This window comes from Neofelis nebulosa, chromosome 7 (assembly GCF_028018385.1).
Source record: "Neofelis nebulosa isolate mNeoNeb1 chromosome 7, mNeoNeb1.pri, whole genome shotgun sequence".
Lineage (NCBI taxonomy): Eukaryota > Metazoa > Chordata > Mammalia > Carnivora > Felidae > Neofelis > Neofelis nebulosa.
This window is the reverse complement of record NC_080788.1, coordinates 69,876,698-69,904,671: the sequence shown is the minus strand read 5'-3', so window position 1 is coordinate 69,904,671 and position 27,974 is coordinate 69,876,698. Positions and strand designations below refer to the sequence as shown.

Genomic DNA, 27,974 nt, shown 5'->3' with positions numbered 1-27,974 from the left:
CATTATACTAAAACTGTCTAAATCAAAGGCAAAAAGAATTGTAAAAGCAGCAAAAGAAAAAATTTCACCGACACCAGCGAACCCCCATTAGGCTATCGGTATGTTTCTCAGCAGAAAAACTCTGCAGCAAGCTAGGAGAGATGGGATGATACATGCGAAGCACTAAATGAAAAAAACACCAACCAAGAATACTTTACCTAGTGAAGTTGTCTTTCAGAAGTGGAGGTGAGAGAAATACCTTCCCAAACAAACAAAAGCTGGGGAAATTCATCACCACTAGACCTGCCTTACAAGAAATGCTGAAAGAGTGGCGCCTGGGTGGCTCACTCGGTTGAGCATCCGACTTTGGCTCAGGTCATGATTTCACAGTTCATGGTTCTGAGCCCCACATCAGGCTCTGTGCCGCCAGCTTGCTCAGAGCCTGAAGCCTGCTTCAGATTCTTTGTCTCCTTCTCTTTCTGCCCCACCCTTGCTTGCGATCTCTCAGAAATAAATAAGTGTTAAAAAACAAAAAATAAAAAAAAAAGAAATGCAGAAAGGAGTTCTTTTTCCCCCCCATTTATTTATTTATTTATTTACTTATTTAAAGGGAGAGGGAGTACAATAAGGGGAGGGGCAGAGAGAGAGGGAGAAAGAGAGAGTCCCAAGCAGACTCCATACTGTCAGCACATAGCCTGATGTGGGACTTTATCCCACAAACCATGAGATCATGACCTGAACCAAAATTAAAAGTCAGACACTTAACTGACTGAGCAACCCAGGTACCCCTGAAAGGAGTTCTTCAAGCTTAAATAAAAGGATACTAAACAATAACATGAAAATATAAAACACACTGGTAATATGGATAAATATATAGTTAGATCCAGAATACTCCCATACATAAGGAAGGAAAAAAAAAAGAACAGAAATAAATAAGGAATGGAAAAGACACTAAAATGAGCAACAAAACTAATACCTGACTTTTGAAAAGATAAAGTTGATAAAGATTTAGCTAGAATTACCAAGAAAAAGAGGGCTGAAATAAAGAAAATTATAAACAAAAGAGATGTTACAATGGATACCACACAAATATAAAAAAATCACAAGAGACTATTATGCTTAATTATGCACCAACAAATTGGACAACCCAGAAAAAATGGATAAATTGCAGACACAAAGACGAATGGAATACAGTTGAGAGGCAGAAATAAACCTATGCATATATGGTCAACTAATATTTGACAAAGAAGCCAAAAATATTCAATGGGGAAAGGACAGTCTCTTCAAAAAATGGTGTTGGGGGAAACTACATATTCACTCAAAAGAATGAAACTGGACCCATAGTTACACCACTCACAAAAGTTACCTCAAAATGGACTAAGGAAATGGAAGACCTGAAACTGTAAAACTCCTAGAAGAAAACATAAAAGGTAAACTCCTTGACTTCAGTCTTGGAAATATTTTTTTTTGGTATATGACACCAGCAGCACAGGCAACAAAACCAAGAATTAATAGGTGGGACTACCTAAAAGAAAAAACTCCTGCACAGCAAAGAAAACCAACAACGAAGCGAAATAGCAACCTACACAATAGGAGAAAATACTTGCAAACCATCCGACAGGGAGTTAAAATCCAAAAGACATAAGGAACTCATAGAATTCACAAGAAAAAGACCCTAAACCCAATTAAAAATGGGCAAAGGACTTGAGGGGTGCCTGGGTGGTTCAGCTGGTTGAGCATCAGACTCTTGGTTTCGGCTCAGGTCATGATCTCAGTTTCATGAGTTTGAGCCCCATGTTGGGCTCTGCTCTGGCAGCACAGAGCCTGCTTGGGTTTCTTTCTCCCTCTTTCTCTGCCCCTCTCCTCTTGCACTGTCTCTGTCTCTCTCTAAACAAACACACTTTAAAAAAAATGGGCAAAGGGCTTGAAAAGACATTTTTCTAAAGACATGAAAATGACCAACAGGCGCTCAAGAAGGTGCTCAACATTACTCATCATCAGGGAAATGCAAATCAAAACCACAATGAGCTATCACCTCATACCTATTAGAATTGCTATTTTCAAAAAGACAGGGGATAGCAAATACTGGCAAGGATTTGGAGTAAAGGAAACTCGTGTGCACTGTTGGTAGGAATGTAAACTGGTGCAGGTGCCATGGCAAACAGTATGAAGATTCCTCAAAATAATTAAAAATCGAACTATCATATGACCCAGCAATCCCCCTTCTGGGTATATTCCCCAAGGAAACAAAATCATTATCTCAAAGAGATATCTGCATCTGTATGTTCATTGTGGCATTATTCATCAGAGCCAAGACATGGCAACAGTCTAAGTGTCTGTTGATGGATGAATGGATAAAGAAAATGCGAACACACACACACACACACACACACACACACACACACACACACACAGGAATATTAGTCAGCTATAAGAAAGAAGGAAATCTTGCCATTGGCAGTAACATGAATGGACCTTGAGGACATTATGTTAAGTGAAATAAGTCAGAGAAAGACAAGTATTGTATGGTCTCACTTATATGTATAATCTAAAAACACTCAAATTATAGAAACATGGAGTAGAATGATAATTACCAGGTCATGGGGGAGGGAGGGTAAATGAGCAGATGCTGGTCCAAGACCACAAACTTTCAGTTATAAGATGAGTAAGTCGGGGATCTAATGGTATATATAGCATGGTGACTAAGTTAACAATACTGTATTATATCCTTGAAAGTTGCTGTGAGAGTAGAGCTTTAATACTCTCAATAGAACAACAAAAAAGGTAATTATGTAAGGTCAAGGATGTGTTAACTAAACTTATTGTGGTAAGCACCTGCAAAATACACACACACACAAAATCACACTGTATACCTTAAACTTACATAATATTATATATTGTAGCTCAATTATGCTGGAAAAAATGTGATATATCCCAAGGCATTTCCCAAACTTATATTACTCCAAACTTCTTAACACATACAGCAATTAATGTTTTCTACAAAAATGTTCTGTGTAACACCAGTTTGGGAAACACTGTAATAGTCAGAGTCATGTTATCTTTTCAATTCCTCCAACTGCCAGGAGGAAACTGCCTGGATGTCAAGTGCAGTGACATGGAGAAATTGAATCCTTTTGGGAAAGTATAGGTTTTGCAAAGCTAACATTGATCGATGCCAAAGGTCATCTGGCAAGTAGCACTGGGTGAAAACCTCTTTATGTCCATGGACATGAGGTTCACGGGGCTGTGGTGGAAGGGAGCCCAAGTCAGGCCCTAGCCGTCTGCTGCCCACCTGGCTGCACAATCCGGGGACACTGAGGCAAAGGAGAAAGAAGGCTGAGGTGAGAGCTTTCATTGGTTCCATTCCATCAGCTTCCTTCCAGAGGATTAGAGCACTCAGAGGACTATGAGGTCTAGACTGGCCCTCCCCATGGGGAAAAGGGTATAGGAGTCTTCAACAGCAGACCAGAGGAGACAGCAGCTAGCTGGAGCCAGGAGGAGAGAATTCCTCATTGCCAGAAAAAGAGCAACCTTTCCCAGTGCTGCCTGTCCCATGAGTAGGAGCCTGGGAAGACAGGCTACCTACCAGTACACAGTCCAGCCCCTGAGCGAGTGGCCCCCTGGGAGACTGGCAGAACTCAGCCTTCAGCTGCTTCTCTTACCTTTGTTCAGGGAAGGCAGCTTCAAGGGGATGCTGATGATCCCAACCAGGTCCTCAGTGGGGACCAGGGAGCGCAGGATTGACCTGATCCGGATGGCTTCCCCCTTTCCTGTCTGGATAAGCTGCAATGCAGGGTTGGAGAATGACATAAAGGAAGTTCCCACACCCCTCACCACCCCACCTCCAAACCTCTGGCAGTGAAATAGTTCTCTTTAAGGGGTCGGTACACTTCTATATTTCTCTAATTGCCATAGACACTTATGGCCATGGGGAAAGAAGGGAGCTTTCTCTTTTGAGTTTCTCGAGGAGGTGCTACTGAGGGAATAACTCTGAACAAGGAGGTCACTCGATTCCTTTGCTGTGATTACAGTGGTTATGCAGTTATGGGATCAAGTCTCTGCAGTAAATGTGCAGGCTGCTGGGGATTTTCAGTGTGACTGCAATACACGGAATTCTCAGTGGCCATGACAGAAGTGTTGACATTGTGGCCACAATTCCAGACTTTAGAATTCAGCTAAAATATAGAAGTTACTTATGAATTTCACCTTCCTAAAAGTTTGATTAATGCTGGGGCTGGGGGTGGGCAAGAGGTACTGATAGAGAATGTCCTAGAGAATGTGAGTGTCTAAGCAGAGGTATCCTGAGATGGATAACCTGATCCATACGATCATGAATGAGCCAACCAGTGTGTACAGGTGCATATCCAGAACATGAGGACAGTGGGTAAGCTTCTGAGAACAGGCTCTCAGCTGCAAACTGAACTGTTACGAGCTCAGGATGGAATCTGCACAGGTGATGATGGCTCCTCCCCTCCAACCACCACTTATAGAGTAGGAGCCTGAGGGAAGGGTGCTGAGAAGGGTTATGTGTCAACTGTCAAGCCAGAGGGGCAGTAAGGAAGGAAGGAACTCCTTCCCAGATGGAACAGCTCTGATGGCTTACCTGTCGCACAATGCCGTCTTCGTGAGAATAAGCCAAATGCGTAACTTGCTTTCTCAAGTGATGGCCAGTGATGAGGGAACTGACACCTGCCTCATCCTGCCCCAAGACTGTAGAACATGCTAGTTTTTCCCTTCCTCCCTTTAAAGCTTCAGTTGTTGAAAGGCACAAAAATGGAAAGATGGGCTTATGTGGATGAGGCTGATTTATCACAGTAGGAACCGGAATCCTCAGTTAAGAATTCTGATCAGGCTCCCTTAGCAAGATTTAGACTTTCTTCTATGCACAGTACTTTTAACCTGGATTCTTCCACATTGGGATAGTTTCCCTACCCACTTGTAGATGGATTTGCAAATGGGCTAGACTGTGTTTTAGGCAGGCCCATGACATACTGGAAGAAAGAGAAGACTGGATACTTTAGTGCAGTGTCCTAACCTATAGGTTGTGACCAATTAGTGGGCTGTGAAATCACATTAGGGGGTTGTGACCTGCATTAAAAAGCATGAAGTAGATTAGTATAGAAAAGAAAATGTTAGTGTGCAGTGTCTGTAGGAATGGTAAATTTAGTTTCTGGAATATATATATGTATATATGCATATATACATATATATATGTATATATGCATATATACATATATATGTATATATGCATATATACATATATATATGTATATATGCATATATACATATATATGGTGGGTTGCAAGGTAAATTAAATTTCTTACTATGGCTAAAACAATTTTTTTTTTTGGTCAAAAAGTTTGAAAGCCACTATTTTAATGAGTTCTGTCTTTTGTAAGAATTAAAAAAAAATACAACATATCTATTGTTAACCTGTCAATGACCAAATACACAGTCTCATCAACACTAGATACCACTGTTTATATTAACCCAATCTGCATTGCCAACCACGTTTGAGAGATACCCTGGCTTAACCCAAATGCAGTGAGCAGTGCAGGAAGAGGCAGGCAGGCACTGGAGGCTTGAATGAGCAAATCAAACAGTTCTTTTAAGAAATGACCAAGTACATTTTTAAATGAAAAACTTTTTAAACTTTTCTATTTTAATAGAAAATGGAATTATTTCCTCCTTTCCTAATCATGTGAGGCCTTATGTGAAATAAGGTCACTCTCGCTCATCCCTGAGCAGAGGTGAAAAGGGAAGAGGAGGAACATAACTTTTTAGGACAGAACTGGAAGCATGAGAAGTCATCCCATAAAAATAGAAGCATCTATTTTTTTTTTTTTTTCCTTTTGCCTGAAAAGTTTACCTCTGGGAAATAATCACACATGAGCCAGGGAAAGAGACTGCCTTCCTGGTGCCTAACACCATGGGGCATTGGGAAAAGAGGATTTTCCATGTGGAGTGCACCAGTGGCCACAGTCAAGAATCAAGTTAGTCACATTCTGGAAAAATTGATGGAATGGAAACATAATTTTGGGGGGGCTTCTAAGACGGAATATGTGGAGGATGTGCCCAACTAGCGCCACAGAGAAATCACACAACACAGGGACTTGCTCAGGAATCATTCCTTAGAAGGCTGCGGCATCAGCTATGAGAGGTGGAAACTACTCTAGTAGCTAAAAGGAACTGAGAGAAATGCCAGAGACTGAAGAAGAAATTACGTTCAGGAAATCTCCAGTGCTCTTTCGGTCAAGCCCCTCAAAGTTGCCCAGTGGGAACTCACATGCATTTCAGGAGCACAGCGGCCCAGGAGATCTATAAGGGCTGAATAAAAAGACATAATTGCATTGCCCATGTGCACGATCTCTTCTTCATATTCACCGTCCTCCGTGCTGCGGAAAGAGAACCAACATGGGGAAGGTGTGAGGAAGCCTGGCAGGTGTGGCCATGTTATTGGACATGAACTGCAGGACAATGAAACCCTCTGCTCATCCTAAGGATCACATATCCTTTCCCTTGGACACCCTCCCTCCCAACAACATGGTTTTACTCAGTAAGCTCAAAGGACCCAAATGTTTGTCCACAGAATTCCTAGGTCCTCTGAACTTCAAGGCCTAAGTACTGACATCAGCTGATCCTGCAGACCCGTGGACCCGTGCAGACCCATTCCATTTTCCACCCTGAACGTGCGTGGAAAGCATATTGGAGTAAGTCCATGCCCTGGCTCTGTTGGTAACAAGCTGTACGACCCTGGCCTCTGTTTCTTCTCATGCTACACGAGGAAGGTGGAGCAGCTGATGCTTTGGGTTTTTTCTAATTCTACCAGATCACCTACCAGAACAAATAATAAACAAATGAACCCCAACTGCCTAGACAGGTACCCCTATGGGGTTATACCCACTCTCTAGATTCTGGGGTCTAATATACAGACTATAATAAAGGAAAGGGAACTGGTCCCAATACACAAGGACAAGACAGTCCACCAACCCACCAACTACATCCTGAACCCTTAAATACCGGGATTATTGATGCTGCGATTTTTCACATTTTACAGCTCTCTTTTTCTCTTTTTTAAAAATTTATGTATTTATTTTGAGAAAGTGAAGTGGGGGGAGGGACAGAGAGAGAGAGGAAGAGAGAATCCCAAACAGGTTTCCTGTTGTCAGCACAGAGCCTGACGCGGGGCTCGAATTCATGAACTGTGAGATTATGACCTGAGTCGACACCAAGAGTCGGACACTTAACTGACTGAGTCATGCTGGGGCCCCGTGCAGCTCTCTTTTTTTACCTGAGGAATCAAATCAAAACACTTTTGGGAGGGAAAGCGGAGAGTACTACCTCTCTGCAAAAGTGAGGTAAGGGATGAGGCACTGAGGTTTAAGCACTAAAGGGAATGGGCTGGAGGGAGACAGTGGCCATAACCTTGGCCGGTCCAGCCTTTCGTCTCTGCAGCTTCCTCCTGTAGTGATGCCATAAGGGAGGCACAGTGGGGGCTGAAAGAGCTTTTAGATGGCTCGATCTGCCAGTTGGTGTAAGAGAGAGAATGAAAGAGGAGACAAGCAAGGGGTGGGGGGAAGGTGATCCTGATCACTAGCCTTACTTGGGAGAGTCAAGATGGCAGTGTGTTTGACAAAGTGATTTAAAAGGTTTTAACTACAACTGTAAAGAACCTGTGCTTTCCCCACTAGGGAGAAGCTATGGACACTTCCTTAATAATCCATTTACTGACAATATTTGGGAGCTCACCAATTGTATCAGGCCCAGAAGGCAATTCCATTCACTTACACTTCTCTTTTATATCCCTGAGAGGGGAGGTCGAGAGCTGGGTTCTCAGAGATCTTAATGGCACCCTGCATGGCTGCCAATAGACCGTTTCCTCCTTCACCTCGCAAGGCTGGGCCGAAGCACTCTGGGCGTCTGATGAGCAGCTTGACCACGACGCTAGCATTTTCTTCCACACTTTCACCTAAGGAAAAGGGGCATTATTTCCTTTTCATTGGAAGGGACACCCCCAATTATTTCTAACTGATGAGGTGAGAAGAACAGTATTGGATTGAGTGTGTCACTTATTCTTAAAATTAGGAGGTAATACTGATGGAGAGAAAGGGGAGCTTTGATAAATTCGGTCAAAATCTGTTTTCTGAAGCATTAAGATTAACCATCATTGAACAGAATCTGAGTTTTAAGTTTGGGATTTTTGTACTGTGATTCTTTTCACTACTATTTTGATCCTCAGAAAGCAAGTCTTCCACAGATTACTGATTCAGTCACAACTGACTTAGAGGACAAAGAACCTGACATGTTTACTAACTCCATGAGAAGCTGCTAAAACGTATCTCCTTCCTTCCTCCAGAAGAGGTAAAATGTTAACTTAAGCGGACATGCTTCAATTAACATCCAGGGAAATAACATGGTAGCTCATGAACTGTATTCTCACGGACTATTAACACGTACTTCAGAACAACCAAGTCTATGTGGATGGACGACAGACCTTTCTGAAATTATTTATCCAGCTTTATCCAACTTGATAAAACGGTCTTGGTTGTTCCTAAGTACCTCTGTGGGAAGCTGCAGGTTGAAGAACTGTATTCTGCTGGCATTTCTCTTTGGAAGAACACGGACCACTGAGACAGGGTTAATTTCCTGAGGCAGTGATTAAGCAGGGGAGCTGGAAAACTTAAGGGAGGGGTCCAGCCAGCGCCCCTCATAGAGAATACTTGGTACCAAAAGCGGTTTTTGCAGCTTGTTCCGACAGCTTCATGAAACACACTTTCGGTCTCAGATGAAATCTTAATTTGTGTTGAGAATTTCTCTTTGGGCTAAGACTCTGAGCAAAGACTTTTTTGATGTTGTGTATTGGATGAAGGCTGACGAAAAATTTTTCCATGAGATCATCAGATATTCTCGGAGGACTGAGTTCTAGAACAGAGATTGCCTCTTGATACACTGCTGTGTTAATTATTTATTCTCGCATCAAAGTACTTCAAATCCTAGCAGGCTAAGTCAATAACTATTTGCTACCACAAAGTTTCTGTAGATCAGGAGTTTGGGAGTGATTGAGCTAAGTGGTCCTGGCATGGGATCTCCCATGAGGATGCTACCAAAATGTCAGCCAGCACTGCAGTCCCACGAAGGCTTGACTGGGCATGGAGTATTGGCTTCTGTGCGCACGCACACACACACACACACACACACACACACACACACACAGCTGTTGGCAGGAGGCCTCAGCTCCTCACCATGTGACCTCTCTGTGGGGCTGCTTGAGTGTTCTCACCACATGCCAGCTGGCTTCCCACAGAGGAAATGATTGGAGAGAGTAAGGCAGAAGCCACAATGCCTTTTACAACCTTGTCACATACTGTCACTTCTGCCATATCCTATTCATTGGAAGTGACTCACTGAGTCCAGCTCTCACTCAAAGGGAGAAACATCCATCTTTCGGAGGGAGATGCACCGAAGAATTTAGAGACATATTTTAAAAGTATCACAGGAGTTCTGTTTAATGAAAACTTTTAAGAATCAACTTAGAGGCGTGTTGTAAGCAGAGCATTAGAATGGGAACTCAGAAGCCCTGGCTTTCATTCCAGCTTTTTAGCAAATCAGTGTGCAAGTATGCATGGTGCACAATCTCCTTGGGTCTCATGTCCCTGTTGAGATACTCATGCAACTTCTAGTTTTTTGGAGTCAATCTATTAGTGTAACCTCATACAGAAATTTCTCCCTCATGTCCAGAGAATCAAAGGGGCTGAGCTTGCTGTCCCAGGGCTTCAGATTAGCTTGTACTCAGCTCTCACGTGAACTCACACCTGAACACACTTGATTTGACTCATGGCTCCAGAGAGCATATAGTACAACCCAGCTGTGGTCCTGGCCTAGAGCTCAGCCTGCTGACATCCTCTTCTCATCCAACTGTCTAAAGTACAAGTAAAATTCAGGATTATAAATATACACCATGTAAGTTTTAGAACTGTGTAACTGGATTCAGAAAAGTTTCCATTACACTGAATTTAAATAGTCTGCTGGCATGCATTTACTGTTTTATAGCTCAATCCTTCACAAGACTAAAATTCTTATAAAGAGGCTTTCCTCTAGCCAGATTATGGAAAGGGACTAAATGTCCATCAACTGACAAATGGATAAAGATGTGGTTTATATATACAATGGAATACTACTTGGCAGTGAGAAAGAATGAAATCTGACCATTTGCAGCAATGTGGATGGAACTGGAGGGTATTATGCTAAGTGAAATAAGCCAGGCAGAGAAAGACAGATATATGTTTTCACTCATATGTGGATCTTGAGAAACCTAACTGAAGACCATGGGAGAGGGGAAGGGGAAAAAACAAAAGTTACAGAGAGGGAGGGAGGGAAACCATAAGAGACTCTTAAGGACTGAGAACAAACTAAGGGTAGATGGGGGGGGGAGGGGAAAGTGGGTGATGAGCACTGGGTGTTGTATGGAAACCAATTTAACAATAAATTATATTTTAAAAAAGAGGCTTTCCTCCAAGTTCCATCTAATATATAAAAAAGAATTTGATCTTATTAAAACAGAATCCATGTGAAGAAAATTCTTAGGAGATGGCAAAAGGGCACAATAATCACAGTAATGGTATGGTGGAAAGAATCACTGAAGGAGAGAAACCAAGGAGATGTTCAACAACGTTGAGCAACCTGTGGAAGATACAACAATGATGCCAAGTCCTAAGGCCATGTTTTCCTATGAGTCAACTATGAGTCAAACCTCGCATTTATATTTGATACAGTTTAATACAGGATACAGGAGGGACACTTAAAGAAAAGCACCAGGAAAATCAACATATTTGAGAGCAAATAATCTTAGTTATAGATACAACTCACAGCTCACTACTTTCAAATGTTGTTGGCCTCTATAATTTACCAGGTGTCACTTATATCCACACTCCCAGTTGTCATTTTTCATTGTAAGAATAACGAAGCTAAAACTGTAAAATTTTAAGTGTCAAAAATGGCCAAAAACCTCCCATCCTGTTATTCAAACTTATTTAAATATCATACTCTGATTCTTTCAGTTCTCAGGGTGGAAACACTTGTGGATCAGCCATGATCTTTACCGGCATGCTGAAATCAACCTAGCTCTTCTTGCCACAGCGATCAGCATCATGGAGTTAGATGGAACATGGACCACCATGTGCAAGAAAATGTGAAAAACTAAGACCGTGGGTTCTATATTGAGCTTGCTATTGAAATTCATTCACCAAATTAACCTTATTTTATCTGAATCTCAGGGCTTCAAATCTAAGCTAATTAAGTGAGCTGCTACAACTGACCCAGAAAGCCATCTCTTGATTACTAAATCGTAGACGTCTGTGGGGGATGCAGAGAGCAACCTGCAAGAGGAAGGAACTGTAAGCAACCATTGTTGCTAATTGGAGAGAGGACCAAGGAAGAGAATTTCCAATGGCTTCAGAAGGTAGAGGAGATGGCATAATTAGGAGAGAGAACATTCTATTCCTAATTACCTGTAGCTCAGCAAACCAGACTGTCAAACAAATCCACTGTGGGGAAGCTGAATACTGACCTTGAGGGCATTTTTTTAAGGGAGCAAGAGATCTGAGGTAAACTAGTTTTGCCCAGGGGCTTAAACAACGTTTTTACTTGAGTTCCAAAATGAATAATGAGCTTAATAACTGTGTGAATGTTCTCAGTGCCTTTCTTCAAAGGCTCTCAACGCTATCTTTACATTGCTACCTTCTTTTCAACATTCCTGAGAAGTCAGATGGAAATGGCTGTGATTCTCCCCCTATCTGACCCTGAAGCAGTCATTCTCACCACAGGGATGATTAGTATTAATGCAATGATTTTACCTACAGTCCATAGATTTTCTTACTCTCAATATTCTAACTACAGTCCTTGTTTCAAATTCCTTTGCCTGGAATGCCTTCTTCCTTCTCATTACCCTAACATAAACCCTTGACCTAGGTAGCTCCCATTCATCCTTGGAAGCCCTAGATGACCTGGTCTTCTCAAACACCCTGCCCTCTTCCTGTAATCATTGAACACAAGTATAATTAATAAATTGTTTGTATTAGTTTGTGTCTGTTTTTGTCACCAGATTGTCTATGTAATAAGAACAGAGCCTTATGTCTGCATTATCTAACCCTGTATGCTCAAGCATCTTGTTAACATCTGACACATAATAGGCATTCAAAAATATTTTTGAATAAATGAACAGACTCCATTGAGACTCAAGGCAGAGACTTGAAATGACTAGATGGAAAGTTTGACAGTCACTATCCATTACTGTATTACTAGATCAACTGTCAGTCTTTGTTTACAAGCACCTGGGTTGTTCATTTCTTCAGATTTCAATTAGTCTTAAGGAAAAGAACATATCCTTCATCAAGTCATACTGTAGGAAGAACGAACACTGGAGGCCTAGCATGAATGCATCTAGAGTGTCTTAACTTATAGTATCACAAGGTAGGGGCGATGAGCAAGACCCAATACCTTTTAATTGTAAGTGCCAACTTTAATACGGTTGTCGGCAATTTGCATGAACCAAGTCATTGCAAGTGTTTAAGATATACGATCTCCTCCTTAGGGCTTTCTAATCTGTGGAGGGAGGAGCTAGGGATAGGTCAATAAACTACTATGGCAGCCAGAGAGCAAATGAGGAACTGTTTGCCCATTTGGTCATTAATTCAACCATTCAGTAAGCCCACATTACTTGCTAGTCACTGATGCAGGACCAGTGGACAAGTATTGTAGAAGATGGTCAAGCCTAGACCCTGGAATGAGATAAGTGGAACAGAGGAACTCTACCTGGTCTATATACCTGCAGCAGAGCTTCTCAAATATCTTGCAGATAGTGCAGCAGAGGCCAATTAATGCCTTTCTAAGAGTAGAAACTGGGAAATCAGTTTCTATGCAGCTGAAGTGGTCCAGGTGGAAGATAATGATAGCTTGAGGTAGGATGTGGCCAGTGAAGATGGAGAAAAATCAGTCGATGGCTTTCAGGTAACTTTTAGACATTGAATCTACAGAATTTTAAGTGGATTGAATGTGGGGATAAGGAAAAAGTCTGAATTAAAGATGACACCTAAGAGTTTTGCAAAGTCAGTAGTGCTAGCTAGGGGGATGGGGAATCTAAGAGAACAAGTTTAGGGTAGATATACAAATTAATCCTTAAGATGTTCAAAATTTGAAATGCCTATTCATCCTTCAAGTAGAAACATCAAGTAGGCAGCAGGTTACACAAGTCCGGGGCTCAGGGAAGAGAAAAAAGGATGGGAATGTACATTGGGGGGATCACGAGCAAACATGTGGAATTTAAAGCCAAGGGACTGAATGAAAACCTTGCAGGGTGGACTGGTATAGTAGTCCAGAAATTTTAGAGACTGGTATTTAATGCTAGAATCATGCTAAAATGTTGCCCATGCATCTAGAGTTTGGATCCACATGGCTTTTTCATGAAATATGTTAAATAAAATTTGCCTAAGACTGAAACCTGGAGTCAGAATTGAGGTGTGTTCTAATAGGGTAGAGTCCACCTTTTAAATATGAGCATTCTCACTGAGTTAATGAAAATCAATTTGTGATGGGTAGGATCATTATACTGCCATTTTGTGGGAATAATGTTGATGAAGCAGCTTTAGCCTGGTTTTACTATTTCAGTTAAAATCTACATTATGTAGGTATCAAACTTCATTTACCATTGTTATTAAGAAAATGATTGATAAAGAATCCATATACCTATGGATTCAGGACATTTGGGCTCATGCCAAAATGCTCAGCCAGCACCACTGCTGGGATCCCACAAGCAGCAGTGGGGGAGAAATGCTGAATAATTTACTTAGCATGAAAATAACAAGGCCAAACAGCTTTTCGCCCCAGTCAGATTTCCTCATTTTGGTGCTCTGGGCATTTGTTTGCCATCGGCTTCTTTATGTGAGTAATTTCTTTTCTATTACTTGTGCTGTTTTGACCATCTATCTCTGGGCGTTTATAGTTTCACTTTGAGTTTCTACAGATGGAGCCACATTTCCTTGTCTTTGTCACTATGAGCCCGTCCTGACCCCAATGACCAGTTTCTTTCTTCTCAGGCACAGAGATTCAAGAAGGTCCATTGGGAGAATGAGGAAGGTGGGGTAGAAGAGATTCTACATGTCTTGTAATTGGATAGAAGCTATAACTCAGACGTTAAGTACCCAACCCCCAGTAGCCATATCTCATTTGTAACCCATATTGTATCTTCTCTCACCACAACAGCCTGAAGTGTCTCCTGAGTAGAACACTGTGATGTTGTTTGTAATTGTCTTCAACTGTTATGTAAATCTTTTACTATTGGTCAGTTTTTCAAAAGTTTGCTGACTCTTTCCAACTGTATTATTTAAAAAAAAAATTTTTTTTTTAACGTTTATTTATTTTTGAGACAGAGACAGAGCATGAACGGGGGAGGGTCAGAGAGAGAGGGAGACACAGAATCGGAAGCAGGCTCCAGGCTCCGAGCTGTCAGCACAGAGCCCGACGTGGGGCTCGAACTCAGACTGCGAGATCATGACCTGAGCCGAAGTCGGACGCTTAACCGACTAAGCCACCCAGGCTCCCCTCCAACTGTATTATAAATGTGAGCATAAGAACAATGTCTAACACATTTTAATCCTAATCATCCCTAGTGTTTAGTACCAATCACACCTAAGAGTGGTTATTACATCTTTTCTGACTCTAATAAATACATGGATGGCAATGAACCGGCTGATTTTTTAAAGCATCTTTATCTACTGTGCCCTTCAAAGGTACCATGCTACTTGGTGCTTTTGACTTTAAAATTTTTTTCCAGCTTGAGATAAAATTGATATATAATAAAAAATTAATGTTTCCTAGTTCAAGCCAATCAGTATGCTCTCACCACACTACTCTGTTATACTATGTCCATTTGTTTCTCCAAGATGTTGTTCAACACTTGCCTTTTTCCCCAGGTATTCGTAGATTCACTCTACCAGATTCCAATATGCACTGTCACTTTTGGCATGTCAGTAGACCCATGTGTCACTCTGTAGGCAGGTAGGGTTGATTACAAGGTTTTTAGTAATTATTCCATGTACATTTCCGATAATTCCACTTAGGTTTGCTCTGTTTCCTGCTTTATGATGTCAGGGCTTTTAGGTCATATCTCTTATTACATCTCATAGCCCCTCACATACGCTTCACGTGTCACATAATGGATCCCCAAGTTATGTCCACTGATGACAAATCTTCCTAGGGAAATATTCAGCAAAGCTAGGAATAGTGTGTCCCTCACAACTAAGTTTATAGCCTGGGGAAGGTATCACTAAAATACTCCAAGGACTCAAAAAAAAAGCACAAAATAACTGTCCCTTCTTCTTGTGGATTGGTAAGACATCTTCCTTCTTGGAATCTACATTAGGAAGGGATTAATCAGATACCTAGACAGAGCTGTGTCTAGACTGGTTATAAAGTTTACAACTGCTGGGTAAATATAAGCCTCTCAACTTCATTACTCCCACAGTAAAACACAACTCAAGGCTTTTGAGCAACCTAATAAAAAAACGGAGAAAATTATAGCCTCAAGAAGTTCTTTTAAAGACAAATCTTGTTTAACAAGATTTAAATCAAACATTAAGAGAGACTAGGAAAATAATGCTAGAATTTTCCAATTCTATTATTTTGATATGGCAAGAGCTTTTGATTTGGCTTAATTAAAAAAAAAAAAACAAAACATTAGTGCCAAACAGTAATTAATGCCACAATTTTTGAACATCTCAAAGGAGAAAACACTGTTTCTCCTTATTCATTCATTAGACTACACTACCAAGACAATACTGCACAATAGTTGAGTAATGTTTGGACTCTTGGGCCAAATTGTTCTATTTCAAATCCTACTTCAAATCCTGCTTTACATCCTACTAGCTGTGTGATTCTGGGCAAGGCACTTAATCCTTCTAAGCACCTGGGTCTTTCTCTATAAAATGAGGAAGATAACTATACCTAGGATTTCTGTATTATGTAAGTTAACACATCCCAACTTTTTAAAGTTATTTATTTTGAGAAACAGAGAGCAAGCATGCAAATATGGGGGAAGGGTGGGAGGGCAGAGAGAGAGGGGGACAGAGAATCGGAAGCAGGCTCTATGCTGACAGCAGACAGCCCAATGTGGGGCTCAGACTCCAGAACCATGAGATCATGACCTAAGCTGAAGTCAGACGTTCAACCAACTGAGCTACCTAGGTGCCCCCAATCCCAAAGCGTTTTGAACAGTGCCTGGCACATGGTAAATGCTCAGTAAATGTCAGCTGCTCTTATCACCACCATCATCCTCACTAACTCTATCATCACTCACTACCACTCACCACAGTAACCCCTACCCCCACTATGGCAATCCACCACCCAACCATCACATCCCATCATCACCCACTGTGACCACCCACCATCACTCATCACCCCCCACAACCATCACCGCATTTCTCATCACTAACCACCACCCACCTCAATCACCCCAAAACCTGCTATGACCACTACTCAACCCTCATCTCCCCCATCAATATTACCCCTCACCATCATCCAACATCACCACCTGTCACCACCCACCATTACCCATCATGACCACTCTTATCATCTACCATGATTACCTATAACACCTTTATCTTTCACTGCTGTGTAGATGCCACAAAAGGGCTGGGAAGTCCTTTCTAATCACCTTTTAGACATAAAAACTTACAGAGGGCTTTGAGACTCCCAAATAATCCATTTATGAGAGTCTTTCCATTTCAAATGCCCTAATACTCTTGTAAGGATCATAAACAACAATGACAACTAACATGACTGCAGGCTTACTATGTTTCTGGCACTGTGCTAAGTTTTCCACAGATTATTTCATTTAAGTCTTACGACAGCTCTGTGAGGTATATACTACGGTGATCTCTACTTAACATACATAAAAAAACTGAGGCTAAGAAAGTTTTAGTAATGTGCCTAAATTTGCAAAGCAGTAAGTGTTGTGCACTATATTTGCTCCTCAGACACTCCATTCTCGGGCTCAAAGTCTTCCATAACACTCAGCTGTTTTTAAAGCACTCTTGCTCCTTCTTTAAGGCTTCAATAAGATTCTAACTTTTTCTTTCTCATATGTTCCATCTCTCTGTTTTTCATGCTTTCCCCTGTGACAGTCTACTCCCACCGTTTCAACTACAGATCTGCAAGTCTATTCAGTCCCAATCTGGTCATATGAAACTAGCATAGAGCAGTGTTGGAATGTGGGCAATCTAGATAGGTGCATAGCCAGTGGATTCCTTTACCTTCATAACCTATGTAGACAATCCCTCTAAATGACTCATAAAGCTCTTGATCTTGAAAAGGTGGCCAAGATGAATAAACGAGTCCTGCCTTGATTTGGTTTGTGTCATATAGTCTACTGAGATAATTTAGGGAGACTTATGAATCCTTAAAATACACTTAAAAAATGTCCCTATTACCATAGTACCTCTGAATTATTTCTGGACACATGGTCCAGAATCAGATAGATTTGGATAGAAAGTGGAAGAGATTATTAGAGGACACGCTGACACTGGCCTCAGAGAAAATGGAATTCAGCAATGATGGTGAGGAACAGTTAGGGACACTAAAGAGCACTCAGAGAGTGGCAGAAGACAGGTGATCAAGCATCTGACTGGATTAGACCCAGGGGGAGAAACCAGGACAATGGAAATCCTTCAAATATTATGAGTGGAGTCTAGGAAGACAAGAAGTAGTGCGGGGATGAAGGGAGATGAGAAAAGCACACAGGAAATCAGTGATCACATTATGTCAATATATTCCGAGATAAACTCTTATACCTAGAACACTTGGCGTGATTGCTTATTAGTTGTAATCCTTCTTTACAATCGTGTAACTAGCCAAGCTGGATTTGTTAGCCTGGAACTCCAAACTTGGAGAAGGGAGAAGGATCACAATTCTGATGTGAATATACACGAATTGGTATTAGAACACAATCTTGGGAGACAGGGCACATTTTCAAGAAAGTAGCCCACTTAAATTTTACACAAGATTCAGTACATTTTACTTGGGCAACTAAAGAGGTTTTGTCCACTTGGAATTCATTATAAGTGGGAAGTGACTTGTATGAGAAGAATAGTATTTAGGGTTGCCACAGAAATATTTTTTCTCCTGGGAGTTGAGCTACCTTTTATAGTTACTCAGTTATTTTTAATTTTTATGCATGTATGCATCCATTCATCCAATAGTCTGAGGATCTGAGGGCACACCTGAGGTTAGCTTTGTGAATAAGTGAGATGAAGCTATTAACAATCCCCTGTTTTACTGATAGAAGAGGTACAAAGCAGTGCGAAGCTCTAGCCTTCGCCTTTATTTTCTTTCTGGATCTGGTGCGAGAGCTCAACATACTGTCCACCAGATGCTGCTCTTGGTCCTTGTCTGGCCTGAGATTGTCCTGTCCCCCACCACCTGTAGAATCTATCCTACTTACAGGTAGGAAGAAATGCAAAGGATCTCTCTTTCCTTGTATGTACCCAAGTTTATGCTATCCTAGGTCTGAAAGGCATGAAAATTTTGGGACTCACTGTTCACAAAGACGGCAAACCTCAGGAAGGACAGGTAGCGCTCCCCTTCGATGGGGTTCCAGCCGACGTCAGGGTACCCTTTGGCTAGAAGCATGGGGCAGCTCTGCAGGCCACAGCCTGCCAAGTAGGTCACCACCTGCCAACAACAATACAAAAGTAAGTGTCTCAGTTTTTTACGAGACAGCTGTGAGGCCTACAGAATTCTGGGAACAGAAGGGCTTTCGTTTGCCTAGAAGCTAGAGATAGCCCCAAACTTTTAATAATTAAGTTTGAAATCAGAACTTCCAGTTCATTGTTTCCAAATAGCCAAGACAGATTGTCACTGTTATGTAGGAATATGCCATGAGCTCAGTTCCCTGGATTTTCCAGTTCTGGCAAGAGGGAACGGACATATTTTAAAAAAAGTTTTATGTATTTATTTTGAGAGAGAGAGAGAGAGGGAGGGAGGGAGGGAGGGAGGGAGGGGTAGAGAGAGAGGGAGAGAGAGAATCCCAAGCAGGCTCCACGCTCCTGGCACAGAACCCGACGTGGGGCTTGAACCCACAAACTGGGAGATCATGACCTGAGCCAAGATCAAGAGCTGGACACTCAACACACTGAGCCACCCAGGTGCCCCAAGAGGGGACTACTATTTAAACATAGGCCTAACTAGGGGGTCTCTGGGGAGATAATGGGTCCAGGTGGGCCATGTTCATTTGGCCATGGTATTTCAAGATCAAAATATTGAGTCACTGGTTGACTCTGCGTGGGCCCTTGACTAAATGGGGCTCCCTACTCAAGTTCTGCATTAACAACTGTTGTCTCAAGTCACAAGCCAAATGTTAAGGTTGGGGTGGTGAGTGAGGGGCTGTGGCCAGTTAAGACCTGGGATTGGTGGTGTTCTCTTCACTTCCTGGGTCACTGGATATCAGCGCTGTGATCTTGTAGAGTGTTTTATGACTTGCCTACTTTTTAGAAGATGTCAGGCAAGAAAAAGTGCCTAGCAAATAGACCTTTGCTTGAAATACAGTTGCTATTCTAATTTAGCCTTTATTATTTTATGTGTACAAGAAGAAGGGGAGAATCCACTGGGCTGTAAACTCCTCAGTCAGGAATTTGTATCTTTTTCATTTTATGATTCCCAGGGCTCAGCACATAGCAGATGGTCAATCAATGTTTTTCAAATGAATCATGTATTTGCTGAGGTCACATACTCCAAGTTGTTTTGTAAGAACAATGGATCTAAGTCAAAATTCAGTAAGAAACAATCATCACACCGTTTCCTTCTTAAACCAGTAAGGATACTATTCTGCTTGGAGCTTAGATTTGATTTGGCCTTTAAGATGTGAGAAAAACATCAATAAAGGCAAGAATTCGGCAGTGTTTTCAAGGTTACAGGTGCAGGACATTTCACTGGCCGCTGAAATAAGCACCCTTGCGTGTCTGTGTGTGCGCGTGCATGACGTGTGTTGGTGGCGGGGCTGTTGCTCAATCTTAAGGGACCTAATTTATGTTGTGATCAATGGCAAGGAAGAACTATGGCATTTACCTGTCCTTTCCCCTCTCTCCTAGGAACCACACTTGGGTGATTTCCTGACACGGGTCCCAACAAAGTCTGTGGCCCTGTGCTGAGCCACCGGGACCACCTGAAGAAGCCTCCCCCTCACAGATGTCCCTAGGTCCCCATTTCTTCCCTTTCCCAGCCTCCTGGCCTCTCCTTAGCCCATCTTCCACCTTCCAGGGGAGACTTAGGGTCTTTGTCAAGTGCTGTCATTTCCAAAGCTGAGCTACAGCTGAGGATGGGCACTGAGTCCCCATCAATGTAAGGTGGCACTGTCCTAGTCTAAGAGAACCATCAGCCACTTTCTTATCCAGGGATCAGTTACCATCTCACCACCTCAAACGTGGAGTTCTTGACTGGTGTTGCAATGTATGCAGAGCAGAGTTTGACTAAAGTCTGTCTCACCAGAAGCAGACTAGGAATATTCGTGGCATTTGTGGAACAGCTATCACGCAACGTACTGCTGGGTGGCAGAGCGTGAGTCTGGGGGGGGAAGGGAGGGGGTGTGTCTTGTCTCTGTTCTCATCAGTTCTTCTTGCTAAAACCAAGATGTGCTTTCTAACATACAAGTCATGTTGTGTCATTCCCTGTTTAAAGCCCTCTGATGGTTTCCGTTGCTCTTGGCTCTACAGAGAGGTCCTGTAATATGACAGGTGAGAGCACGGCCTCTGGAGCCAGACCCCTGTGGCTCCTGGCTCCGACACTTACAAACCCCATGACACTGAGCACATCAACTAGGCCTTAGTTTTCTCTCCTATAACTGGAGGCACTAACAAAAAGGCATGTTCTAAGGGTTATGTGAGTTAATTCAGAGTGGGACCTGGCCCACAGTGATCCTATAGGAGTATGAACTTCTATGGTAACCATTATGGTAGCATCAAGCCCAATTCCTGTCTCCCCTCACTGTTCACCACTCCCCCCACACACCCCATGATCCGTCACACCCACCTTCCCGATTCCCAAGCATACCATGCTTTCCTCACTGAACCTCACACATTCTTGACACGCTTTTCCCGATGGTGAGGCTGCTGGCTTCCTACTCCCACCTCAGCTCGTCACTTTCCTGAGTGACCTTCCTGATCTCCTGGTCAGGATTAGGAACTCTTCTTCCATGCACTTCCAGACCCACTACTCAACGGATGACCTTTAACTTGTTCCCCTCCCCCCTCACCAGACCAGTCTTCGTACTGTAAATCTTGGCAGCCACTCAGTCAAGGAAATAGCCCCGAGATGGAATGGGGAAAAGATGGTAGGTGAATCAGCCTCCAGCTATCACCACCAGTGGGAGCACACTTCACAATCCCAATGTGGGGCAGCTCAGTTTTGCCTCATTTGTACAAGGATAGGACATGTGGGTGTTCCTTGTCCATATATGGATTATACAGTTTTCTGTCATGTTTCTTTCTTTAGTGTGTGAACTTAAAAATTCGATGACATAGAACTTTATTAGGATCTAGGTCTCTGGTAGTGTTCCATGGAGACCAATGAGGCTGGGCCTCCACATACAGACAGCACACATATCCAGATATCTATGTCTAAGAAGTTGACTATCCCTGCCCATGGGAGATTCTCTGCTCCTAATTATCATACTGCTGCTGGTTACTCACTTTCTACCACATTTTCATGGAGTATTGAGAGGTTCTGATGGAGAACCAGCCTTTGGTCTGCATCCTTGTCCTGGCTGTGCTATAAGGCAGGAGAGGGCAAGCACATTGCCTCCCCAGGGCCAGTTACCTTCTCAAGGTCTGGTTCCTCTAAGCCCAGGGCTAACTCGTTGTTGTCCATCACGGAGGAAGCTGCCACATCCAGCGGGGTAGATCCCCTCATCGAAGGGGAAGCTGAGGAAGGAACAGAGAAGGTTAGAGAAAAGGGACAGAGGCCGTCCAGCGCTGAGCTGAGGGTGCAGTGCACATTCATGGCCAGGAGAGGGCAGCAAGCACATTAAACTCCCATCACCATTCTGAGGGGGCTGCCTGCCCAAGAACAGAATTTGTTATCCCGGTCCCCATACTCATTATTAATTTTGACTATGGATTAAGTCAGAAAATCAGTGCACGTAATTAGCAGGGACCATGTATTTTCAAGTATTTTTCTAACATGATACTCCTTGGAGCTCTGCTGTGGTGATCAATCAAACGGTAGTGATGTCACTTAACCAACTAATCTCAAACGAGTTGGTCATTTCTAGAGCCACCAACCAGAGTTTGAGAATAGCCTCAAACAGCATTAGCTCATACAGTTACATCAGGTCACCAACGTTGTCTTTGATTTTCCTTTGGTTATTATGCTAGAATTCAGAAAAACTTTTTTATAAAAGGTTGGGAGTCTGAGGTTGCATCTGATAAATTGGAAACTCCAGCTTTCAGATTTCACATGCATGTATGAGTGGTTTTGTGTCTTTCACAAACTCATTTGGTTTACATCCAGGACAGTGAGTAAGGCATATGCACCGTGTTGCTTTTCTAGTGGTGGTGGTGATGGATTTACACTGTCCACAGTTGCTCTTGGCCAGTCCACCTCAAAGTTTAGGAGAGAGGGATGCAGCCTTCAGCCAGCCCTCCAAGAAGGGGTTGGGTCTCTGACCTTGGTCTCATTAGCACCTCATTGGTCAGTGGAGTGGGCTGGGGGTGGGGGAGGGGTGTCCCCAGACTATATCTATAATTTCAGGCAGCATTTCATGAGCCATGGGCCGCCGGTCCCAAGGAAGACAAGGGAAAAACTGTGAATATGCCAACACAAATCTGTCACCAGTTCTGGGTGGCAGCAACATCTCTACTTAGGTTGGACAGCAGAGACATGGTATCATTATTTCATTTATTTTTAGATCAGGCAGCTTCCTTCTTCTATTTAAAAATACCTTAGCAGGTATGTCACTTCTTTCGCTTTACCTCCTAAGTGGCCAGGAGGAGTGTCACCTCCAAGCCCAAATATGGAAGTGATAACATGACATACCTAGGCCAACACTGCTGTTCTCCAACAGGTAACTCAGATGCTCAAACATGGCCTTCTGATTTTGCCGGCTAATTCGACAGAAGTAGCAGAGGAAGCGGCAACAGCTAGCAACCATTTTTGGAAAGGCAATCTGTAGGGAGAAAAAGGAAATGTCAAGGAAAAGAATCTATCATGAGTCCTTTCTGAGAAGTCTGACTTCGAAGAGTCTTAGGGTAGGCCATCTACTGACCCCCACCTGTTAATACGGGTGTATAAGCTATGAACAGTTTGCAAAATGCATTTCGTCCTTGCTTCTAGTTTTTTCTAAGACTTATTCACAGGCGGGACAGAGAGGGGACACACCTGAGAGGAGGCTTCCAAAAATATTGAGAGCTAATTATAGTTCCTGAAGTATCTTCCTTTCAAAGGAAAAAGAGGTCAAACAAGAATCCCAGACACCCTCCGATGTCACATGAAATTGCACGACCCTACATCACACTATTGTTTCCATCCGGGAAGGGAGCAGACAGAACTGTGATGAGCAGTTCCAGAAAGGGAGAGGAGCGATCGTGATGAGAAGGTCCAGAAAGGGAGATGAGTGATCCTGACAAATAATGCCCAGCATTAAATCAAACCTGGGTTCTCTGGGTAAAGGCTGGTCCCCCCAGAGTTGTGGGAGCCTGATAAGCATTGCCCTCTCTGAATGTGAGCCTTCCCCAATTGCTTTTTTCTTCCCTAGTTACTTCTGTCCTTGACTACTGCTCTCCTACGGGCTCCCATAGCACTTGTAATCTGATTCATACAATTTAGCACTGAGATGCCATCTTATGTTACTGCTGATTGTACTTGGCTTCTCTCCTTAACAAAGTAATTAGCATCTCTAGAGCCTGGCCACATCTTAGTTTTGATCCAATAACGCTCAATAAATGGTGTCTATGTTTAACCTAGCTCTGGATCCTAGAAAGCCCTTGATTTCCCCTTTTAGAATCATGGGGGTGGGGTGCTCTCACAAGTAAGGGCCCAAAACCTATATGCTACCTGCTTGCTGAGGCATGCAGGCATTTTCTCAGGGCTCTTCTGGAGAGTCTGCTTTTCCAAGGGACCAGAAGGAAGTGAGTGAGAAGGAATGTGAGTTTGGCTTTTGTTCTTCCTTCATACCCCCAACTGTCCATACTGGTGGAACTGCTTTGGGAATCATTCATTCCTAGGACTCTGGCCCTCTGGAATTTCCAACATTTGAAAACATCCCCCATCTACTGTCTTAGGACCCTATCTCTGACGACCCCACATAAGCTAGAATAAATGTCCAGGGGGCTCCCCCTGACAGCAGGCTTGTTATGGGGGACTGGGAAGGAGAGCCGACATCCTCAGGAGCTTGGCACAGTGAGGAAACACACGCACCCCTGAGGAAAACTGCCAGGATTGTTATTAAGATCTTGTTCTCCTTTAGAACAGCATTCTCCTGACACAGCACAAAACATAGCAGGTTTCTAAGTGGAACCCAGAGGAACTCCATGTTGGAGGGAGTAGGGCTGCAGAGTATGTACGGGAAGTAAACTTAGCAGGTGAGCAGCCTCGTAGCATGAGCGGGGAAAGCTCTAAGCTTCAGGAGCCAGAGCGCCTACACTGGCTGGATTCCATTCAGCAGCTCTGTCCCATCCCTTGGCTGTTTCCTGCACATCCTTCCCTCTCCCTGGGAAGAGGAACTGAGACAATGGACACCAGCTATTTGTCTGTGAACAAGTCACCACATGCACCTGCCCAAGTCAAGTTTTGGCCTAAGTTCTCCTGGTAGCATTACCTGAGACTTCTCTGTCCCCAACACGTTCACCATCACCTCCATCACTGTCTCGTGCATGCCAAGGACTCGCATGAGGTTGGGATGCTGGTAGAACACCTTGTTGTTCATAATGTCTCTAGGGTAAAGATTGGACAGTCTTCAGCACTTGCTTCTATCAGTGGTATGAAAATGCAGGCATGAGAAAACACACATGCACAAACACACTGGGGGTGGAGTGACGCAAGCTGAAAGGTAGTAAGAAGGTACCAGACAGGTGGAATAGAAGTAGAATTCCTTTTTTTTTTTTTTTTTTTTAGCTGATAGGAGTATATTGTACTCTTTTACTTCCATTAAGTACTTTATTTTGAAACATTTCCTTCTAATGACATTACACAGTTGTCCTTTTGTCTTTTTGCTTGTCATAGCTTCAGAGAGCCTGAATCACTGGATTTCTCTTCCTCCATGTGCTCAGTGTCTTTTTTCCCCCTCTCTCGTCCTTATATCTATGTCTTTATGGACTTCAGTTTTTTTTTTAAATATGAAATTTATTGTCAAATTGGTTTCCATATAACACCCAGTGCTCATCCCAAAAGGTGCCCTCCTCAATACCCATCACCCACCCTCCTCTCCCTTCCACTCCCCATCAACCCTCAGTTTGTTCTCAGTGTTTAACAGTCTCTTAGGGTTTGGCTCCCTCCCTCTCTAACCTTTTTTTTTTTCCTTCCCCTCCCCCATGGTGTTCTGGTAAGTTTCTCAGGATCCACATAAGAGTGAAAACATATGGTATCTGTCTTTCTCTGTATGGCTTATTTCACTTAGCATCACACTCTCCAGTTCCATCCATGTTGCTACAAAAGGCCATATTTCATTCTTTCTCATTGCCACGTAGTACTCCATTGTGTCTATAAACCATAATTTCTTTTTTTTTTTTTTTTTTTTAAATTTTTTTTTTTTCAACGTTTTTTATTTATTTTTGGGACAGAGAGAGAGACAGAGCATGAACGGGGGAGGGGCAGAGAGAGAGGGAGACACCGAGTCGGAAACAGGCTCCAGGCTCCGAGCCATCAGCCCAGAGCCTGACGCGGGGCTCGAACTCACGGACCGCGAGATCGTGACCTGGCTGAAGTCGGACGCTTAACCGACTACGCCACCCAGGCGCCCCTAAACCATAATTTCTTTATCCATTCATCAGTTGATGGACATTTAGGCCCTTTCCATAATTTGGGTATTGTTGAAAGTGCTGCTATAAACATTGGGGTACAAGTGCCCCTATGCCCATCCCCAAAGGCAAGGGAATTAAAAGCAAAAATGAACTATTGGGACCTCATGAAGATAACCAGCTTCTGCACTGCTAAGGAAACAACCAACAAAACTAAAGTGCAACCAATGGAATGAGAAAAGATATTTGCAAATGACATATCGGACAAAGGGCTAGTATCCAAAATCTATAAAGAGCTCACCAAACTCCACACCCGAAAAACAAATAGTCCAGTGAAGAAATGGGCAGAAAAAATGAATAGACACTTCCTAAAGAAGACATCCAGATGGCCAACAGGCACATGAAAAGATGCTCAACATCACTCCTCATCAGGAAAATACAAATCAAAACCACACTGAGCTATCACCTCATGCCAGTAAGAGTGGCTAAAATGAACAAATCAGGAGACTATAGATGCTGGAGAGGATGTGGAGAAATGGGAACCCTCTTGCACTGTTGGTGGGAATGCAAACTGGTGCAGCTGCTCTGAAAAACAGTGTGGAGTTTCCTCAAAAAATTAAAAATAGATCTACCCTATGACCCAGCAATAGCACTGCTAGGAATTTACCCAAGGGATACCGGACTTCAGTTTTCTTAATGATAGGGCTGTACCCCTCTCTTAAAGGTAATTGTACGTTAGGTACCCATGACATTTCTGGACCGCAGTCTTCAAAAAAAAAAAAAAAAAGAAATTAACAATGAAATATAAAAAAATTTATGTTTAAATCGGTCACTATAAATTCACATAATAATGCTGCAGGCAAATCAAAATACAGAGGCAGCCTGTGATGTGGCTGTGTAATCCCTTACGGGGTGGTTTCCCTCTGCCTGTACCCTTTCCCTTGAGTGTTGCAGCTGTTGAGAGGAGACACCACTAGGTTTTACTTGCTGCTATGTCTACTGCGAGAGTCAGGGGAGAAGCTAATTCTATGGTTTTCTTTTGCCATAAAATTCTCTTTGTTTCTATTACATGATTCAGCCTTGGAAAGGAATTTGAAGAATGCATGCATCCCACCCATGCCCCAACCCGGGGATCTTCAAAGTCTCTCTTCTGGGCCTCAGTGATGTTCCTTTAGTTTGCTGGCTCCAGGGTGGTGGAATGGAATATGAGGTTCTTGATTTCAAAAACATGTTTTTTTAATTTTTTTTAACATTTATTTATTTTTGAGACAGAGAGAGACAGCACATGAATGGCGGGAGGGTCAGAGAGAGAGGGAGACACAGAATCAGAAGCAGGCTCCAGGTTCTGAGCTGTCAGCACAGAGCCCGACGCGGGGCTCGAACTCATGGACCGCGAGATCACGACCTGAGCTGAAGTCGGACACTTAACTGACTGAGCCACCCAGGCGCCCCCTGAAATTTTTTTAATGTTTATTTTTGAAGGCGGGGAGGGGCAGAGACAGAGGGAGACCCAGCATCTGAAGCAGGCTCCAGGCTCTGGACTGTCAGCACAGAGCTGGACCTGGGGCTCGAACTCACCAACAGTGCAATCATGACCTGGGCCGAAGTCAGACACTCAACCGACTGAGCCACCCAGGTGCCCTAATGAGTTCTTGATTTTAATCAAGTAACATCATGGGCTGGTCAGGTAACTTTTTTGGGCTTTGGTTTTCTCATCCCCAAAATGGAACTACACCATTGAATTAAATTAAAGGAGATCTTTTTGATGTCTAAAATGCTATCTTTTAGATAGCATAGCTTCTAAGAGCCACGAGCTACTGTTAGGGTGAAAGGTGTCTCATACAACTGACAAAACTGACTCCCTGGGTCAGTCCCAAGCAAAGGGAGGGATCCACCCGCAATACCTCAGAGGGAAGTCTCAGAAGAATTCCAGTCAAAAGCCCAGCTGCTCAAAACCTTTCTCTCTTGTTGATTTGAACGCTCTCCCTTCCGCTGAATTTT

General features: G+C 42.9%; 1 protein-coding gene across 1 annotated transcript in view; it reads right to left on the bottom strand.

Moving 5' to 3' along the window:
- Positions 1–27,974, bottom strand: part of RYR3 (ryanodine receptor 3) — a 535,021-nt gene that overhangs the window by 121,476 nt on the left and 385,571 nt on the right. Inside the window, 7 exon segments of the mRNA XM_058738297.1 lie at positions 3,642–3,762; positions 6,266–6,374; positions 7,768–7,948; positions 18,564–18,699; positions 21,838–21,941; positions 23,056–23,185; positions 24,836–24,950. Coding sequence (XP_058594280.1) covers positions 3,642–3,762; positions 6,266–6,374; positions 7,768–7,948; positions 18,564–18,699; positions 21,838–21,941; positions 23,056–23,185; positions 24,836–24,950 — 896 coding nt within the window.